At 37.0% G+C, this 21,990-nt stretch overlaps 1 protein-coding gene across 2 annotated transcripts; it reads right to left on the reverse strand.

Annotated features, from left to right (window-relative positions):
- Nucleotides 1-21,990, reverse strand: LOC140144301 (large ribosomal subunit protein bL12m-like). 2 transcript variants are annotated; one of them, XM_072166127.1, is made up of 5 exons: nt 21,810-21,990; nt 12,333-12,543; nt 10,147-10,222; nt 5,966-6,108; nt 1-1,107 (listed from the first exon to the last, which is right to left on the reverse strand). In XM_072166127.1, the coding sequence occupies exons 1-5, from the start codon at nt 21,941-21,943 to the stop codon at nt 991-993; spliced, it is 681 nt and encodes a 226-aa protein (XP_072022228.1). In that variant the 5' UTR covers nt 21,944-21,990; the 3' UTR covers nt 1-990. The 2 variants fall into 2 exon arrangements, with proteins under 2 accessions (XP_072022228.1, XP_072022227.1); XM_072166126.1 differs by having other exon boundaries at nt 5,966-6,112; nt 10,151-10,222; nt 21,810-21,964.

A 21,990-nucleotide genomic window follows, 5' to 3' on the forward strand; every position in this document is an offset into this window, starting at 1 on the left:
TAGACTCTTAGAAAAGTAACATTTATTTTTCAGAAACGTCACAGGTGTGGAATAATTAATAGTCTCTAGATTTATTTACCATAATCAGGTTAAATCATTGCAAAGTGTTTCTCAGTTCATACATGACTTGTATCCCTATTGTATATACAATAGAGTTGCACAAATATACTCTGATCAGCTCATACTAGATGGGACTCGTAACACCGTGCATTGATATAGAATAGTGTACACAGCTTGGCGCAGACCCTACGCGAAATGCGCATTGTGTGTTGCCTGACTGACACACGCTTTTGTGAATTTACGTGGGCGCAAGTCGCAACTTTATTGACTCGCGCAGTAACAAAAACCGAATTCTCACCTATTACGAGCTGATCATAGTTTAAGCTGAAAATAGTCGTAGTCGTAGCTATTAGCGATAGTCATTTCCGCCCCATGTGCATGATCCTTCTTTGAAGGGGGAAAAATAATGGCCAATACTTTTGTTTTGATATATTATTGGCTTTAAATCATGAACTGCATGCATGGCCTATGGAAATATAAATGCAATTCATGGCTTCTTCAACTCACTTCCCATATTAATAAAGATTGATGAAGTACACATTATTAGTCTAAAACTAGACAAAATATATAGCCCTTGCCGTCTGACTCGCTTTAATTGACAATCAGTGTGTTCATAAGTGAAAACTAACATGCTGTCTAAAATAATGTTGGAAGTTTTTCTCCACTGACAAAATCCACACACAGAAAGTACAGAAATTGCAATGTCCAGTGGAAGCACCTGGGTTTAAAAAATTTAGAGGGAGCAAAAAACTTCGCCTAAAATTCATCACTTATGACCTAAAATTTTAATTTTTGAAATGTCTAATTTTGGGTGAGAAGGGGGCAAGCCCATCATTGAGGGGCAGAAGATGATTTCCTCATGGTGCTTGTCTCATCCAAGGCCAGGCACTATAAACCTCTGAAATACAGTTTGATGATAAGTTTGGCTGCTTATTCAATGACACATTCTCCTCCTGCTTTCTCCACTTGTTCTTTAATCTTCTCAGCTTCATCTTTACCAATGTCTGCTTTGACCACTGCAGGGATGGACTCTACAAATTTTTTTGCCTGTAAAAAAAAATAAATAAATAAACTGAGTAAGCTTCAGAGGTTTCTTTTTACATTGGAGACAACAACCCTAATGGTAAACACACAACATTTAATACTAGACGTTCGAATGTTGGGTTATATAAAGGGTATACTATAAGCACATTTTAATAACATTCATAAAACATAATTGAAAACATGATGCAAAACATTCTAAACAGACAAGCAGAATAAGTGATCCTGCCCAGGAATCAAACCCAGGACCTCAATTTTAAAAGACAGTTATTGAACTGTTGACAAAATATTTGTCAAAAATATTTTACAACAATGTTTTACAAACGTATTCTTGACCTTTATATAACCCGCCATTTAAATGTTATTAAAATGTTTTGAATAAACCTTTCAAGAACATTTTTGTGTTTGCTGGGAACATAGATCAAGCAAAATTGAAGAGTTCTCATGCAAAAAGCGATATTTTCCTCAGTTATAGATATCTATAGGCAAATATAACTCATCAAATATAAAGAACATATGAAAATATAATGTGTTGTTTTTGATCATATACATGTACAGTGTAGTTTCAAAAATATTCATTGGATTTTTAAAGTAGGGTGTCAGAAGCTAGCATTAAAATGGCATATGTTGGTGGCCTGATGAAAATGGTGTACACTGCCTTTTGCATCTGAACTCTTCGATTCCTCTTTATCATTAAGTCACATCTGAACCACTTAGATGGTTGCTTTCAATGCATAGGTGATCTGAATCATGGAATTATGGAAACTTTTGGCCTCGTAACTGCTAAATTGGTAGTCTAAAGTATATAAACCTATACATATTTAGAATGGCAAAGACTTGACAAATTCATCTGCGAGTTAATATGTAGGCAAAAAAATGCTCAGTTTTGGCGAAAATAAAAAAATAATGAGGTTTCTTTTACCCAAATTTTTGCTGAACCATGAAATGGTATCAGCCTATAAGAGTGAATGTTACTAGCTTACTTACTAGCTTACTTACTATCTTACTTACTAGCTTACTAACTAACCATTTGGTCTGAAATGGACATATCTCTAAATGCCACAAAGGTATGACCCCATGAGTGGTGTCATATGAAAGAGGAAAACATAAAGAATATAATAAAAATATTTCCAAACGTCGGAGGTCATCCAGGGGTCACAGGGGTCAAAAAAAGGTCATTTTAACTGAAAATGCTCCGATTGAGCTGAAATTTAAATGCAATGATCCTTATGACATTCTAAACATTTAAAAAATATTTTAAGATTCATTTAAGGTCATTAGGGGTTATAAAGGGGTCAAGGTCAAGTTTTCCCAAATGCTCCGATTGAGCTGAAATTTAGACGCAATGATCCTTATGACATTCTAAACATGTTGAAAATATTTTAAAATTCATTTAAGGTCATTAAGGGGGTCATACAGAGGTCAAAAGTCAAGTTTTCAAAATGACAGCTTCTCACGATCAAGGTATAAACGGCAATTAATGAAAAAGTCTTATTAAAATTAATACTATCCTGCACAGTATTGCTGCTTGATCAGATCGTCACAGTCATCCGCCTAACTTACCTTGTGCCCTTGCAAAGGGCACAGTTGCTCCAGTTTATTTTATATTCTTTACTTTTCCTCTTTCATTAACACCACTGGAGTGGTCATACCTTTGTAACATTTCGAGAATGTCCATTACAGACTCCGGGTGACAGTGGTATAGGCCTACCACAATATACTGCCAAAGCCACATGGTTCAGCTATGGTGCGGTTATCGCTCTAGTTTCTGTAGTATGTTCTCAGTGGTTTGTTCTCAACAAAGAACTTTAAATAGCTGTTTAATCAACAGACCTAATGAACCTCTTCAGTCCAGTGGTGTAACTAGGGGGAGGGGGGGGGGCAACATGCCCCGGGCGCCACCCTTAGGGGGGGCGTCAAATTGACCAATTCAGCATCGATTCTGCGCCCCTCCAATTGATGAAAGTGAAAATTTTTGCGTGCATTTCAGCACAAAATCAATTGAAAGAACATATTAAGAACACGCAATTGTTTCAAGAATTAGGGGAGGAGGACATTATGTATCCTTAGCCCTAGCTACGCCCCTGCCCGCGTCTAAGATATTCTCGGGTGGGGGGTAGGGGTGCCAATTTTGTTTCTAACCCTGGGCGCTACCAACCCTAGTTACGCCACTGCTTCAGTCATGACATTAATGCCCATTTGCTCTAAAAAAAAAAGACATTAACATTATAGTAAAGGGCGGGCCTTGTAACTTCGCGGATTAAAGTCAATATATGTGACCAGCTCCAACAAAACCCGGAACAAGTCGCCAGACATGTTTTTGAGTTATAGGCCTTTAAAGATGAAAATTTTGGAATTCTTAATTTCATAATTGGACTTTCAAATCCTTAAAAATACCTTTTCCTAACAGGTTTATTTAATAAATAACAGTTGAACTATGGTAATCCCTATTCAATCCTGTGTAATGCAGGAAACTAATTGGCCCAATACTCAGAATAGCAATTTGGCAAAAATATCAAGGTATCATTTACAAAGTTTTCCATATTTTGAAACGTATTGATGATATTTATATAATTTTGGTATCATTTTAAAGTTTATTGTCTAGTGGTTACATTTTTATTCAAATCATGAAATGCAACTTGTTCCTGGTTTTGTCAGAGCAGGTCACATATTTTATTACATCTTGCCAGAAGCATCACAATTTATGAATTCAAATCCTATACTTTGTCTACTTTCTTTAACATACACAATAGACCAGACAGGTCAACTATCACTCTTAATAACATGGGTCTACCTTTTGGCGTAGTGGCAAAAGCCTAACAATTCCTGCCGATTACGAGCTAATAGGTTTCATATTTTTATTTTGTCACAAAAAGATATTTACTGATTTATGACAGCATCACCATCTGCTGAAGACGGTAGTGGAACTAGTGAAAACATTCCATGTGAGCGAACAATAGTGTAGTGTTGAAGGTAAACTCTTTAATCATTTTATCTTCCACTACCACTATGTATGAATATCCACTCATATAAGATATTTACTCTTTGTAATATAGTCTTTCATTTCTTTCTTATTTATCTCTGTATCAATTAGTGTTGGGCGTCGGTCGACTAAAGTCGACTCTTCACCAGCTTATAATAAAATGCCTATTTAATGCCGTAAAAATCTCCACTGCCTTGAAAAATAACAAATAAAAATAGACAGAATCATCAAACTACAATAGAACTTGATGCATAAGCTTAACCATTATTTTTAAATAAGTTGGGTCACTGCTACATGTAGGTTACATAGGCATCGTTTTCATCTGCATTTCCAGCAAAATTTATGGTCTGCCAAAGTCGCAGACTCAGTTGAAGTCGCAACTTTCAGGCTTCTTGACTAGTCGACTCCAGAAAAGTGCATGTTGCCCAACACTAAATATATATTTATTTCTTTAAATATTATTATTATTTAGTGCCTATTTATAATGAACATGATATTGACAGAGACGATTAATTGCTAGCTATTATTAAAAGCAGGTCAAGTGGTTACAATGTATCAACGTATGTGATGTGAGCAAGCAAAATCAGTCAGAACTCCGAAATATTACATTTTCAGTTTCTTATAGGATAGTAAAAAGCATAAATTACAAAGCTGAATTTTGCAGAAAACCCCATTGAAATTGAACAATCAATCAAAATACATGTATGAGCAATTAAGGGCTGGGGTATGAACGTTTGGACAGTATTTATTTTGGGACATTAGAGCACAGACATATCGAATTGCATTCTGCATACGAAGAATGTCATTCTGATATCAAATAATTTTGATTTTTGAAATTCGCAATTTAATACACATTTTATGGCAAATCATTAAAATTGATATTTTTGATATTTAACAGTACTTGAAGTAAACTTTATAAATCTGATGATTTATACTTAAAGTGTATGTAGGTGCGATGAAAAGCCGACGATCAATTGAAAATTTTGACCTTTTCAGTATTGAAGATATGGATTTTTCCCCAAAACACAAAAAAAAAATTAGGTCTTTTTGGGAAAAAATCCATATCTTCAATATGAAAGGTCACAATTTTCAATTGACCGTCAGCTTTTCCTCCCTGCTACATACACTTTAAGAATATATCATTAGATTTATATAATTTACTTGAGGACTGTTATATATCAAAAATTTGAAAAATATCAAATTTTTATAATTTGTCATAAAATTTGTATTATATTGTGATTTTCAAAAATGAAAATTATTTGATATCAGAAAGACATGCTTCAGATTCAGAATGCAATTCGATAGGTCTGAGGTGCTCTCATGTCCCACAAAAAATACTGTCAAAACGCAATAAACGCTCATTTTAAATCCCTTAATGAGTTTCCAAAACAACAGGAAACAAAAGGAAATAGTTCCTTTGTTTGGCTTTATCTCAAAATCAGTATTTCGCTTGATTTCAACTGATTTTGCTTGATCGCATCACATATGCTCACGTCATCCAGGAATTATAATCCCACTGAGTCAGGTTTTAACTTTTTGTGTGAAATGTGTACATAGAACTTTGCAATGTATATTATGATGATGAGGCTTTTTAGATTATGAGACAAAACTGTATAAATGTTTCCATATGATCGTACATCTCTCACATATATGTAAAAGATTGCCAAAGTTATTCATCACTATGGATTTCATTTGCATATTATCAATATCACAGGCAGACATTAAAATATACTTCAAAATTTTCACCGGGGGGGGGGGGGGAATGTTTCCCCAAGCCTACCCCCATCATAATTTGAATACATATCTGGGTAAAAACAATACCAATGTATTTCTCTCATTATTGGGATCAGACTCTGAACTAATCTAAGAAGATCTACCTACCTGTACAAGATTCATATTCGCTGATAAAGCTTTAATTTCCTTGATTAATTTCACTTTGTTTTTCTCATCAAATTTGAGGAGTTTGATAGTAAATGAGGTCTGGACTTGTTTTGCAGCTGATTCATCTTCCTCAGCATCCTCATCTTCCTGTAGTCAAATACAACATAATATCAATTAATTAATACTCGCAAGTCACACAGCCTCACCTCAAATTCAACATTCACTACTGTAGATGGGTTATTTGCTCTTCAACAAGTTTATGGAGCTGTAACCTAAACTCTTTAGCTAGACTGTATCTAAACTCACTTTTTTTAGGTACCAGGCCTTTATCTACTCTGTTTCCACTAAAATGTACATTGACAGATGTGTTTTTTTCAGGGATCAAAACATGCACTGATATAATTTCCTGAAACTGCTGTAACATTTCCTGAAAATGTATAATAATTAATATATACTTTGTACAGGGAAGATCCAAGCAAATTTTCCTGAAATCAGGAAATTTCCTGAAGATTTACATTCCTGATTTTTGTAACCCAGACTTCCAACAAATTGTCAGAAGAATATAGAGCCAATCCATGTCAACTCCAGGGATGTGCACCGCAGCAACTCTTCAATTTTTATTTTTCTGTGTGGTGGTAGATATTGATGAGGAAGTAAAATCCTGAAAATTTGAGTTTCATACTAAAACAAAATCTGTTTCTGAGGCAAGATTCTGCTTCTCTGGGTGAAAGTCACCCTAGGTAGTACTTTTCAGCTTGATTTTTTTTTTGCAAAGTCAAAATATGAGTGTCCCAAAACGTGACTAATTCAACGGTGCGACTCGAGAGAGCAAAAAGTGGGGGTCTGGGTAAAATTTGGACAAGCCATATCGCCTAAACCGCTTGGAGTTGAGCATTCATTTTTTTCCATGTGTAAATAAAGCAATTTGATGATTTTTTCAAAAACGTTTAAAATATTTTCATGAAAAATTTCCAATGAAAACTTGAGAAATAAATTTGATGAGGTTTGCAATCCATTCGAAGTTTCGTTCAAAGTTGCCTATTTAAAATAGAATCAATGATTCCATAAACATTGCATGTATCGCAATCGATTCTGAATGTGAATCAGTGTGTTGTTGTCCGCAAAATGATGGAAATGGCCCATTTGCTGAATTGGCGATGCACATGAGTTCGTTGACAGGGACCAGGGTTGGGCAAGTAATTGTGCCAATAACATTGCAAATGATTCAGATGAAGAATAAAATCATGAGTGTTTGTCAGATGAGGATAATTTCTGCATCAATTCAGACTCTGAAATGGACAATGATGGTAGAGATAGTAATAATATACCATGACATTTGCATTAGCGACTATGTTCAGTCTTTGGAATTCAACAACTAAGAATCTTTGGCACAAAAGGGTGCATGGGGGTCAATTCCTCATAAAAAGGGTGTCTGTCTGGCTAAAAAGGGTGCATGGGGGGTCAATTCCTCATAAAAAAGGGTGTCTGTCTGGCTAAAAAGGGTGCATGGGGTGTCAATTCCTCATAAAAAGGGTGTCTGTCTGGCTAAAAAGGGTGCATGGGGTCAATTCCTCATAAAAAAGGGTGTCTGTCTGGCTAAAAAGGGTGCATGGGGGTCAATTCCTCATAAAAAGGGTGTCTGTCTGGCTAAAAAGGGTGCATGGAGCGTCTGGCTAAAAAGGGTGCATGGGGTCAATTCCTCATAAAAGGGTGTCTGTCTGGCTAAAAAGGGTGCATGGGGGTCAATTCCTCATAAAAAGGGTGTCTGTCTGGCTAAAAAGGTTGCATGGGGGTCAATTCCTCATAAAAAGGGTGTCTGTCTGGCTAAAAAAGGGGTGTCTGTCTGGCTAAAAAGGGTGCATGGGGTCAATTCCTCATAAAAAGGGTGTCTGTCTGGCTAAAAAAGGGTGCATGGGGGTCAATTCCTCATAAAAAAGGGTGTCTGTCTGGCTAAAAAGGGTGCATGGGGTCAATTCCTCATAAAAAGGGTGTCTGTCTGGCTAAAAAGGGTGCATGGGGGTCAATTCCTCATAAAAAGGGGTGTCTGTCTGGCTAAAAAGGGTGCATGGGGTCAATTCCTCATAAAAAGGGTGTCTGTCTGGCTAAAAAGGGTGCATGGGGGGTCAATTCCTCATAAAAAGGGTGTCTGTCTGGCTAAAAAGGGTGCATGGGGGTCAATTCCTCATAAAAAGGGTGTCTGTCTGGCTAAAAAGGGTGCATGGGGGTCAATTCCTCATAAAAAGGGTGTCTGTCTGGCTCAAAAAGGGTGTGTCTGGCTAAAAAGGGTGCATGGGGGTCAATTCTCATAAAAAGGGTGTCTGTCTGGCTAAAAAGGGTGCATGGGGTCAATTCCTCATAAAAAGGGTGTCTGTCTGGCTAAAAAGGGTGCATGGGGTCAATTCCTCATAAAAAGGGTGTCTGTCTGGCTAAAAAGGGTGCATGGGGTCAATTCCTCATAAAAAGGGTGTCTGTCTGGCTAAAAAGGGTGCATGGGGTCAATTCCTCATAAAAAGGGTGTCTGTCTGGCTAAAAAGGGTGCATGGGGTCAATTCCTCATAAAAGGGTGTCTGTCTGGCTAAAAAGGGTGCATGGGGGTCAATTCCTCATAAAAAGGGTGTCTGTCTGGCTAAAAAGGGTGCATGGGGGTTCAATTCCTCATAAAAAGGGTGTCTGTCTGGCTAAAAAGGGTGCATGGGGTCAATTCCTCATAAAAAGGGTGTGTCTGTCATGGGGTCAATTCCTCAAAAAAAGGGTGCATGGGGGTCAATTCCTCATAAAAAGGGTGTCTGTCTGGCTAAAAAGGGTGCATGGGGTTCAATTCCTCATAAAAGGGTGTCTGTCTGGCTAAAAATGGTGCATGGGGGTCAATTCCTCATAAAAAGGGTGTCTGTCTGGCTAAAAAGGGTGCATGGGGTCAATTCCTCATAAAAAGGGTGTCTGTCTGGCTAAAAAGGGTGCATGGGGTCAATTCCTCATAAAAAGGGTGTCTGTCTGGCTAAAAAGGGTGCATGGGAGTTCAATTCCTCATAAAAAGGGTGTCTGTCTGGCTAAAAAGGGTGCATGGGGGTCAATTCCTCATAAAAAGGGTGTCTGTCTGGCTAAAAAGGGTGCATGGGAGTTCAATTCCTCATAAAAAGGGTGTCTGTCTGGGTAAAAAGGGTGCATGGGGGTCAATTCCTCATAAAAAGGGTGTCTGTCTGGCTAAAAAGGGTGCATGGGGGTCAATTCCTCATAAAAAGGGTGTCTGTCTGGCTAAAAAGGGTGCATGGGGTTCAATTCCTCATAAAAAGGGTGTCTGTCTGGCTAAAAATGGTGCATGGGGGTCAATTCCTCATAAAAAGGGTGTCTGTCTGGCTAAAAAGGGTGCATGGGGGTCAATTCCTCATAAAAAGGGTGTCTGTCTGGCTAAAAAGGGTGCATGGGGGTCAATTCCTCATAAAAGGGTGTCTGTCTGGCTAAAAAGGGTGCATGGGGGTCAATTCCTCATAAAAAGGGTGTCTGTCTGGCTAAAAAGGGTGCATGGGGGTCAATTCCTCATAAAAAGGGTGTCTGTCTGGCTAAAAAGGGTGCATGGGGGTCAATTCCTCATAAAAAGGGTGTCTGTCTGGCTAAAAAGGGTGCATTGGGGTCAATTCCTCATAAAAAGGGTGTCTGTCTGGCTAAAAAGGGTGCATGGGGGTTCAATTCCTCATAAAAAGGGTGTCTGTCTGGCTAAAAAGGGTGCATGGGGTTCAATTCCTCATAAAAAGGGTGTCTGTCTGGCTAAAAAGGGTGCATGGGGGTTCAATTCCTCATAAAAAGGGTGTCTGTCTGGCTAAAAAGGGTGCATGGGGGGTCAATTCCTCATAAAAGGGTGTCTGTCTGGCTAAAAATGGGTGCATAAAAAGGTCAATTCCTCATAAAAAGGGTGTCTGTCTGGCTAAAAAGGGTGCATGGGGTTCAATTCCTCATAAAAAGGGTGTCTGTCTGGCCATGGGGGTCAATTCCTCAAAAAGGGTGTCTGTCTGGCTAAAAAGGTTTTGGCAGGTTTGGCCCCATAACAACCAGTGCACGTGACTATCAAATTGATTGCTCAAATGTTACCAATATTTTCCAAAATAGTTATAGGCGGCATGGACATTGGATCATAACACTGTGAATTTGTATTATTTAATTATACACTCATAGTCTTAATGACTGACTTGCCTGTTTTGCTTGTGCTGGTGCCATTGCCATCCCTGCAGCCATTACAGGAGCATCTTGAATATTCAATGTTTTCTGTTGATGAAAATAAATAAGGAAACTTGGGTTGAAATAGGTTCATCTGCTAACATGTAATTAAAGAATAAAATATAGGAATGATGCATGTGTTTAGTATAAACATGTAGTGTCATTGAAGATAGGCAGGTGCTGCAGGTCCAAATATCTCTTCTTTTCAATTGAATAATTTCTGTTTACAATGTGTCATGGCCAAGTGTGACAGTACGATTGTGGAAGAGACTGATTTTGTTTAGGCAACGTCAACACACACCGATCAAGTCGACACTGTAGGCCTACCTAGCCTGTTATGACAAAACAAGCAAGCTAATAAGAAACTAGAATTTCGCGGTTCTCGACCTGCGCGGTTCTAACCGGTGCAATTTCACTTGACCCCAAAATTACCTTCACATTCTTTGTCTCACTAAGGTGGCTGTTCCCACCAAATTTCATGAACCTGCAGCAGTCTATGGCGATTTGACCCCAGATGACTCAGTTGACCCCAAAACTAGGCGTAGCTTAGGGCTATTAAACTTCAAAATCATCAACATGGTCTTTGCAGAAAGCATGCCTATGATATTGATAATATTGCAAATATGAGGATTATTTAACACGATCATCTGGATGAAAAGAGTTGGTAAGGAAAAACAAATGCTTCCACTAAATTCACCAATCAACACAGTGATTATAGTTCGACATCATAGGCCTTGTCTTGGTCTATGTGGGGCCTAGTCATCACTCTCTGACAAAATGGGCCTGAAGCCAAGGTGAAAGCATGCAGCCTGGCCTTGAACCAATCACATGACAAGAATCTATTTGATTCAGTATATAAAACAAATATTTAGTGCTTTATATTCGGGACATGGTTAAAATTATAGGCCCGCTGTGATGGTTTTGAGACCACCTTGGGCCTATAATTCGCCCAGGGGCATACATGTAGTCATGGTTTTGAGATAACCGCGAACCTACTTTCATGGAAATAAAGTTGATTTTAAAATTCTTTATATGTGATGCGATCAAGCAAAATCAGTCGGAACTCGGCAATAATACATTTTCAGTTTCCTGTGGGATTGTAAAAAGCATTTACAAAGCTGGATTTTGCAGAAAACCCCACTGAAATTGAACAACCAGTTCTAAAGATATGAGCAATTAAAGAGTTTCCAAAACAAGAGGAAACAAAAGGAAATATCTCCTTTGTTTGGCTATATCTCAAAATCAATATTTCCGAGTTCCGACTGATTTTGCTTGATCGCATCACATATCTTAATGTTGTAAAATAGTGGGTATACGTATATTGTCCTCTCAAACATTTCATAGGCCACCTACATCAGTACATTTCAACATTGCCAATTGGATGAAATACTTCCAGTTTTGTGAATGCAAGTTGTCACTCAAATTCCACTTGTTACAACTGGTTCCCTTCAGGTCTACAATATGATATTACCTGAAATAATTTGCTTTGTGTTTGCCTTTTTTTTTAATTGCTCCAAAAGTAACTGGCTTGGCAAAGTGGCCGCTTGCACAAAGAGGTACATGTATTATATTTAATTGCCAGATCAAGCCATTTCTTCACATTTTAAGGGCTCATATTGAAATTCCCTTACACAGGAAGGTGTCCGCCATCCTGCAGCTTTCCTGTGCTAGCCTTCTTTTGTTAAAATCCTGTTTGATTATAACACTGCAATTAGCCACTTAAATTAGGAGCGCGCTTTCCTGGGTTGTGCGATGAGCCGATTAGTTCAATTAGTTTAACAATCAATAAAATTGCCAGTCTTTGATAAACTTTTATTATAATCCTTGTCACCACTTCAAAAGGCAGGGTGTATCACTGATGCATACAATCCATCCGTTTTATGACCGAGCTTTCCTGAGGCGCGCGCTTAGTGAGGGGAATCCTGCCTTCTTTCTGTGTGAAAGCGTGGTAGGGTATTTCAATGAGCCCTAAACACAATGAGCATAAAATCCCTTACAGAAACACATAGTGTTAATGAACAATACAAAAATATTGTGCTTAACAATATATGATCTTGAACACCACCATTGAATGAAGCTTGGTGCAGATATGTCCAACTTTTGTTATACAATTGGATATACACATTTCCTGATTGGCTTACATGTACATGTAGCTTACCTTTAATAATTCATTAAGATCTGCCACTTCTAGTAATGTCAGCCCTGAAATTTGATCAACTACTTGCTGAATTTTCTGTGGGTATTGCTTTTCTTCTCCATCTCTGCCTGGTGGTGATAATGCTTCACTAGCTACACTACAATGTCTTACTGATGAGATAACTGGCATTTGTTGTCTTGTGTGAGATAGAGACTGCTGATAGATGCAACATCTACACAAAGATTATAAAGCAAAACATTCAGTATATTATCATCTCATGTGTTCTTAGTATAATATTGTCTAGAGAAATTAAACCAGCTGCAACCACAGAAGCTGACCAAACAGAATCAGGATTTGAAAAACCATACACTCTTGAAGGTGGAAGACATCATGGTTTTAATGAAATTGGTACTTCACCTTCTGCAAACCATCTACAAACAAACATTTGGCACTGCCATGGGATTGCCTGTTACAATTAATTTTTTGTAACTTCTGTGGCCTGTGCTGTGCACCGAGCATACACAAGCATAAATGCAGAAGTGATAAACAATCACACTGATTGGCTGATCAAAACAGTCTTGACCATAGGTCGTTGGCACGTAGAAGGGGAGGAGCAAGTAACATCTTTGTTTGGTTTCTCTCTTTATTCCGTCCTTCTTTCCCTTCCAGTCGCCAAAGAGCCCCTCGGGTGTTAGGGTTAATTAACCACTATCAAAACTCAATATAGGCTTCATTAACCCTATCATGCCCGAGTACTACAAAAAATTACATTATATGCACTGCGCCTGCATGCATCTGACATGATGTCACAAATGTCACAAGTGATATATTATGGATAAGCTTTCATTGGCCTGGCCAGTGAAAGACGTGTGGCTAAGTGTCGCCAACCTAGTGCTTGGCATACGAGGGGTCTCTGGTTCAAATAAGTTAGTCCTAACTAGCAATATTTGGCCAATTTTTGGAAATAAGAGCCAAAAACATGCGTTTTTAAGGTGTTTTTCGTATGCTGTGACAATCAAGACCAAAGACTTGTACTAAGACTAATTTCAATTTATGCTTTCAAATTTTTGGAAAAGACATGTTTCATTTTTATAACCAACCATTTAATTTTAAGTAACACAAAAAAGTGAAAATTAGAGCAAAATTTCAGCATATACTCAAGATTTTGAATGCTTAGACTTGTTCCAAGTCTTTGAATATTGTGACTCTATTGTCAAAAAACATGCCAAAAATGCATGTTTTGGGCTCTTTTTACAAGAAATTGGTAAAATAGTCAACTTTTTCTTTTGTCTCCAGTTAGGACTTACTAAAGGATTAATTAGGATTTTTATGTTTCATTTGGCAAAACAAGATCATATTTTTTTTAATTCCAAAAATTAGGTCTGTATTTTTCTGGAATAGGGAGTAGATTGTTTGTTTGATCTTTGTTCTCTTTGTATGTTTTCCTTTGTCCTGTTTTTTTGTTGTTTACATTGAAAAGTTTAATAAAACATGAAGACAAAAACAAAAGTGATACTATCTTCTGGGACTATCTTCCAAGCAATGGATAAGCACATACCCTTCAAGATTTCCTCTAAAAAGAATGATACTCTGTTGACATCAGAAGGAAACTCATCAGGAGCAAACAGAGGATCTTTAAATTCAGACCAATTATCAATAAAACATTGAGTCATCGTAGTGCTTGAAGGTGAACCTCATTGAAAATAAAGTTATATATATCAATGGAAAAGCTTATGATGTCAGGATACTAAAAATTATTTTTCCCGATTTTTTTGATGGCCAATAAAGCTGAAAAATAAAAAAATAAAATGAATTTTTGGTCTTTTTTAAGGCACCCAAAAAGCACCCAAATCAATCGTCTATGACCTTGTGAATGCTCGTGACGTAAGCTCAGGGTTCGCAGTCATGTGATCCTACTCGGAAACATGTAAACAAGACTTGCTTCCTGTACTTTGCAAGCTGCCCGACAAGTCTGATTTTCATAATAAAGCTTGAAATTAGAGGAATCTTCAAGTTGCTGGTTCCTTCTATATATTAGAAATAATAGAATTATTGTCAACGCATACATTTTCCGTAAATTTTTGACAAAATCAGTCATAACTGGATGGGTATAATTGGGTAATTGAGTTTGAATTTCGCGCTGGGATCAATTCCATGCGCAAATGCTTGCTGCTACCATATTATACCATTCATGTCATGGAGTATGGACTGAATAAACATGATCGAATAACAAATTAAATACTTGTTTGTGACATTCCTTATTCTTGATTCATTTTAAAATATCTGATTTTTAAAAATATCGTCTTGCAGAAATCAAAAAATTAATAAAAAATCCAGCCCATATAAAGGTTTTCATATTTAGCGCATCGCGGTAATACAAATTTTGTCAGTGCAATCACTGGTCCTTATGTACAATGTACACTATGGTGCAAAAATGGTCTCATAAGTATGTTTACTTTTAATACTTGGGTAAAGGACATATTTTGAGGGCATTACGGGGTACGGCAGTGGGGATGGGCACCCACGGCAAAATGCCATGGGTGCCGTGGGTTAATTCGAGGGCTGATTGCATTGCGTTTTCAATTCCACAGATTTCATGTGTATTACAAATGAATAGAACATTATAGGGTGTGTCCAAATTATACATTTACTGACTACTAACGGTCACCCGACTTTCGCGGTCAGGGTCTTTCGCAGTTGGTAAATTTTGTACATTTTGTGTACATGTAAATGTTTTATTTAATGTGATTAATGGTATGAGAGGAGATGATCATTTAGAACTTTAGAAGTATAATATTTAGTATCTTTTCCATATAAATCAATGGCTTGAAATTGCAATTAGATCATGTCTTGCCCTGTGGGATGCTGGTCGCTCTGATATTTAAGATTTTTATGCATTTGTTTCTACAGTACTTTTTAGCCCATTTTGGACAAATTTGTTGTACCTTTTAGCTCATTTTTTTATCAATTTCATCCAAGTTTGTCCCCCACCTTGAAATGTACCTTGCTGCCCCCGCCTCCTGCAAAAGTCCTGGCTACATCACTGAGCAGATGAACACAATTTTATTCACATCCCTCTTGGCCCCTGTGGCCTGCTGGCTGATCTGATATTTTAGATTTCTATGCATTTGTTGTACTTTTTATTAGCCCATTTTGGATACGGTAAATTTGTCGTACTCTTTAGCCCATTTGTGACAATCCCCCCCCCCCATGAAATTTGCCTCAGCCCCCCCCCCCTCTCTCTTCTGAAAAAGTCCTGGCTACACCACTGTGCAGCTGAAACAATTTTATTCACATTTCCTTACACTCTATTTCATATAGTTATGATCATACCTGATCATACATTATGCTGATAACATTAAACATAGCACTACCACAAAGCAGAGTAGGCCTATTCATGGTGTGGTTTGGCAACCCTGATTAATTTGTCCTTCAAAAGTTTTACTTTTAACTATAGGTTCTCCATAAAAACACAGAATACATGCTAATGTTGATCAATTAGTTGAATAAACAATAGATGTTAATTGAGTTTCTACTGTGTCATGTAATAGTGATTAGTTGCTTCTACTGTGTCATGTAATAGTTGAGACTACAGGCATAATATCCTCACACCGATGACAGGATAGAAGGCCTAATTCAGGCTATGTCAACATGTATTGTGTTGGTGTGAAAAGTTGTAGCATGCAGGTGCGCTGCCACTGCCTTTGCCCTGCCTTTGAAACTAATTAACATAATTTGACACCCTTAACGTAAACAAAAACAAAATTGGACGCTTTATTGGGGTGCGGACAACTTTACTCTACGCAACGAAAAAATCCGTTTTCCGAAATAATGTAAAACGTAGAAGTTTTTAGCCTTACCAATTCGCCAAACTCAGTAATTTATTATAGATAATATAGCATGCATGATAGGGCCTACATGTAAAAAGCATGTTGATATTCAAGCAGGTACACTTTACCTACAGACAAGAAGACAATCAAGAATGAATACATGATGTACATACGGTACTACATATTCAATTGTTGAATCATTTTCAGCATCTAAATAACAATGCTACAAATCTGTAAAAGCAAACAATCAGCAACTTGAGCACATTCCTCATTATTAAGGGGTACTACACCCCTGCCCAATTCTGTGCCCATTTTTGCATTTTTCTCAAAAATTATAGCGCATTGGGGACAAGTACTAAGATATGTATATTAAGGACGTACTACACCCATATATTGGTTTGATTGGTCTAAAAAATATTTTTTCATTTATAGCTAGGCGATATATGCACGGATCATGTGAAGTAAAAAAAATATAAAAAAATGTAAAAAAGGTGCTTTTAAACCATTGTATAGCAAGTCCTTTTAGCCCTATATATTTTTTGTTTACTGTAATCTAGATGCATGTTTCATAACAAACCATAATTTATTCTTTTCAACATGTTCAAGTAGGGTACATGACTAGAATACATTAAATCCTTTGTTATACTCTAGAAAATCTAGTGGTACATGCAAAATATATAACACTGAATAAATTAAATTACACAATGGATGTATAGTCATTAGTCAATTTAATACTATAATGTGTTGTTAGGAGAAGAAAAGGCTATTAGGTCACCGTATGTCAGGTTATAGGTCAATTGGTTCAGGTCAAATTTAAGCATCAAATTGAATACACATGTAAGAGTCTGTGATATCATAATGAGGAATAATTTTGATATTCTGTCTTTAACTGGATATATCGAGAAGTGCAAGGTCGATATACTAATATACCTTGGGATGTAAATGGTGAGTACAATTTAGAATGCCTAGTTGAGATGGATTTCAACAATAAATATAAAATAGTTACCAAAATCACAAAAGTTAAGCTTACGGAAAACTACCCAATATGGTGGTATGGGTGACAAGAAATACAATTTTTTTCAACATTGCTGTAGTATGGTTGTGGTAACCTGTTAGTATGTTACCTGTGGCTTAATTAAGTTTCAGTGAAATAATGTCACTAGTTAAAAATACAAAATATAGCTCAACATTGAAAATAGAAGCATTTTAACCAGTTCCTTTTTGATAGTTGTGGAGCACCAAGTTCATGAAGTCATAAAAGAAATCAGGAACCACTTATTCCCATTTTACATATCAACTTTATTTCCCTAACGTGTTAGCAACACATATCCAAAATTTTAACGAAATCCGTTGATAGTAAGCTTTCCAAAATGAAGTGAATTTAAATCATCAGTGATGTACCACCTTTTGGCTTCTACTTTTAAAAGCATGTAAGCTACGTTGATACCGATGCCACCAATAAAACGAGAAGATTTGCCCTTCATTTTGCATACCACTTTGTCCAATTTTTTTGTAATTTCTTCACAAAATGCAAAAAAGTGCAAAAAAAAAAAAATCAATGGGTGTAGTACCCTCTTAAAGGGCAAGGACTACAACTACTGCACTGGAAATTTTATTTCAGCACAGACAACAGTTGTGGAGTTACAGTCAAAAATGAGGAAAACCAATTTTGATCAATAAATCAATAACTACTTGCTTTGAGTTGCTGAATTTTCAGTACAGTAGTTGTAGTCCTTGCCCTATAATACACATATCTTACTTGTCACCAATGTGCTATAATTTTTGAGAAAAATGCAAACATAGGCACAAAATTGGACAGGGGTGTAGTACCCCCTTAATCAAAACAAAATTAGAAATTAGCAAAAATTGTAGTAATTAGTAGTAAATAAATGATTTTGCAATAAATCTTTTAAGATTCAGCACTTTTCTGTAATACTATGTAGTCCTGGAGCAAGTAGGCTTATTGGAATTCTTAATACTTTCAAACATACTCTATACAATGTACAATGTAAAAGAAATGCAAAAACATAGCTTCTTCCATTCTCCGACTAATTAGGAGTAATTAAGTGACTGCTGTTAATTAATTTAAAAGTCCCTGATTAATGGAAATGGTTGCGACAGCCTGACAGGGTTCGCAGGTTTTTGCCGCAGGTGGAAAAAAAACGCGGTTTTAACCACAGTTTTAACCGCTTGGCAAAAACAGTTTTTTGCCAGTTTTTGCCGGCAAAAACTAAAAAAGTGATTTAAAGTTCAGATTTTGATCTCAAAATGAATTATTAAATTAAAAAAATTATTTTCCGGAGTGTAACAAGGCCAGATTTTGTAATTCAAAATAACATATTAAGAAATTAAAGGCATGTTATTGCATTTTCATTGAATTTTTTTTTTTTTTTTTTTGTACTTTGTTTATAAATTTTATATCATTGTAATTAAGAGAAGTTATATTTTGGTCCAAAGAGTATAAATTTTTGTTCCTCTCTTATTTACTAGAAAAAAACCTGTTCTGCTAAAACCTTTTTAGATGTGCTAATAACATTGTAATCTTTCATAAAAAGCAAACTTGTAATGATGAGTTATGTTGCCAGAGTGTTCAAAAGTCGTACAAATTTGTATGATTTTTATGACATAATCAGTCAAAACTTTTTTCCTTCATGCCCTACACCCAAAAACCAATGGCAAATCTGAATTCCTCATCAAATTTCCTTCAAAAAAATGTTAACATTTATCGAAGTAGGGCAACTACTTTGAGAAATATGACGTTCAGAACATTTCGGAGCATAAATGCATACTAATAGTACAGTAACGTATAGGAAAAACCTAGAACCCATGACATAGATTGCAGCACACTTGCAACAAATCAACCTAGCTTGGAGTAAAACTGGTCACATTGTAAACTAGACATCAATGCCAAAACAATGGTACATGTACCTAATCCATCTCAATACCTTGTTGGGTTACAAAGTTACAGTAAAAATAAAACAAAACCGGTCGGTCAAATCTGTACATTTTGTAAGTGCAACCGACTCAAAGACGCACTCGTCGATCTAGACAAGACACCTTCATTCAGCCACAAGCTCGCACAGACAATTTCAAGTACTCAGGCTACGTTCCAAGAACAATCAAAGATTGGAACGATCTGCCATCGGACATAACATCAATTATTGAACCAGATCAATTCAAGCAAGCGCTACACACCCATTTCCAGACTTTAAAGGATTTGGGAATTTATCTTCACATGCATGCACACTTATCCCTGCTCGTCAGCTTCCCTAAAAGGAGGATTGAGCAGTATTCAACAAGAACAAGAACAAGAAGATAAATAGCCTCTGTCTCCCGGGCGCAATTATTTTTTTCGTACATCATATGATTTGTAACACATACGATAATCATAGTACGACACGTGTCGTGTAAAATGATAAAAATCAGTTGATTTTTCAGAAAACATTATTTTTTTCAGTGAGTTTTGCTTTATTCGGTGTTTGATTATGAAATTGCCTCAATGAATAATTGCCTCCCGGACTCTCTGCTCTGTCTATTCATGTCTATATGTGTAGGTATGCCAGGTGAATTAAAATTTGCCATCAAACTGCATCATTTTATATATCAAATTAAAGCCCTTGAGTAAAGAAAGCCAACACTGAAAACCTTTTTGTCATAGCACTTTCCGTAGCAAAGTTACATCTACTAGTCAAAGATTGACTCAATACATCAAAAAGATTCTCCTAGCAAAATTTCTAGATTTCTAGATTTCTAGATCTTAGTCTCATGACGATAGCAGCTTTTTTTAATGGAACTGCTATCAAAATCCCTCTCTCTCTGAAATTCCATGTGCGAGTCTCTCAATCATCACCAAAAAAAATCATATATATTTGGGTCAAGTGAAGTATAGACAACAAGGTTTCCTTGAGCAAGCGGTTCTTTTAAATTTCAATGTAAATTTGTATTGCCGGTTTAGGCCATTTTGGCTGACTAGCAAATTTATGTGTTAACTGAGGTTTCCCTGTCATACCTACTACATGTACATGTATGTGGACTAGACTGCTGCCCTCAGTCATCAACCGTCTGGATTGACGACTGAGAAAACTATGTGGAAAAAAAGTGACGGATTTTGCAACAGGATTCCTGTGGCATAGAGCGTGCGCAGTTGTGTCCAAATTGACCTTTTGACCGAGTTTGTTGTTTTAGAAGTTCAGAGCGCAATCTTGTCACAGCGGCGCGGTACAGCGACGCGGTACACGGGCGCCGCTAGTCAGCAGGGACAGACTTAGGTTTCAGTTTTCTACTGGCCCTCCGGCCAGTGAAATAACAAATCTAGTGGCCCTGCAATAAATTTACTGGCCCAGCTTTTTCAATATGTTCTACTGCAAAAAAAACCCCAATTTTTTTGTCGGTGCTTTTGGGGAAAAATCTATATCAATTTTTAATCATTTGTCATCATACAATGTGTATCATATCGCAAATATCAAAAAATCTAAATTATTTGATATTCCTCGTTTTCAAAATGCAATTCGATATGTCTGATGTGCTCTCAGGTCCCACAAAAAAATATGTGGAAACATCACTATCCGAAACCTTAAAGTCAAGCAAACCTTAACATTTTAATTTGTTTTGTACTGAATGTAGGCCTACTCAATGTAGAGAGTGTAGTCACTAACACAAGTTCAGTCAGAAGTCCTGCCTTTTTTAGTTCCAAAAGTTTCAAACTAGGTGGTATTTGTGGTATCACTATCATCATCAGATATAATTATGTAGCGCATGGAAGAGCTAAGTAGTACATAGGCCTACTATCATCGTAAAAAGCGGCCGTATATTTCCAACTTGCTAGCAACGCAAGAATAAGAATATAAATATTATACAAAAAAAATCCGCATTGAATAAAGATATAAATCGTCGGTCGCAACACATAGTGGCGTATAGCCATTTTCCAAATTTTCCGTTTCACATAGTGGCGTATAGGTTTTGAGCTAGCTAATATCCTATAATAGTTATTTCTTGTTAACTATTAAAGATACAGTTTAATAGTTTGAACCTTAAACTTTAATTTTTAATGGAATCGGGCCACTGAGAGATAGCAGTGGAGGAGTATCGACTCTGTTACTAGTAGCATATCCTTCAAAAACGTTTTGCTCGGAGACGTATTTTGTCCTTCACGTACGCCACTATGTGTTGCGACCGACGAAATTTCAAGTGACAGGCAGAGCAGAAAACTGTGTAAATATGACCATCACTGATATCTTGTCTCGTAAGTGTTATATCAGGCTCAAAAATCTAGTATTCCGCCGGCCAGCATTGTTGAAGTTTACTGGCCCGACGCTTAAAATCCACTGGCCCCGGGCCACCGGGCCACTGCTTAAATCCGTCCCTGCTAGTCAGTCGCGCTACGGCGCATAACCAAAGTCGCATTGAATAGTTTTCAGAAGTCCGTCATGATTTGGGCTGTAAGATAAATCAGTCCTCACTACGAAGCATGACAGTACATGCGAAGTGTAGACGGCTGATTGGATGTCATTGTCATGACTGTTGAATTCGGCACCGGTCATGCCGGTTATACGCATGCATGCATGTACGGGTAAAACCCCGGGGGTAAAACGATTTTGATTTCCTACATTTCACATCATTTAGCATGTGGGCATGGGCATGAGCTTTACCTGACATACAATTGCCTTACCTGCTTAATTGTCTAACAGCCCTAAATGGTATACAAGTGCGACAAATGATAAACATTTTGATTAGTTTTCTCAGCTCCCGAACTTCTGTATCGTTCGTTGGATCGTTGCATGTAAAGTTGAAATCATACTCCATCGCGCGCTCTGAGTGATTGATATTTGACCAATGAGGTTGCACGCTTT

The sequence above is a fragment of the Amphiura filiformis genome, unplaced genomic scaffold, assembly GCF_039555335.1.
Source record: "Amphiura filiformis unplaced genomic scaffold, Afil_fr2py scaffold_48, whole genome shotgun sequence".
In the NCBI taxonomy this organism is placed as follows: Eukaryota; Metazoa; Echinodermata; class Ophiuroidea; order Amphilepidida; family Amphiuridae; genus Amphiura; species Amphiura filiformis.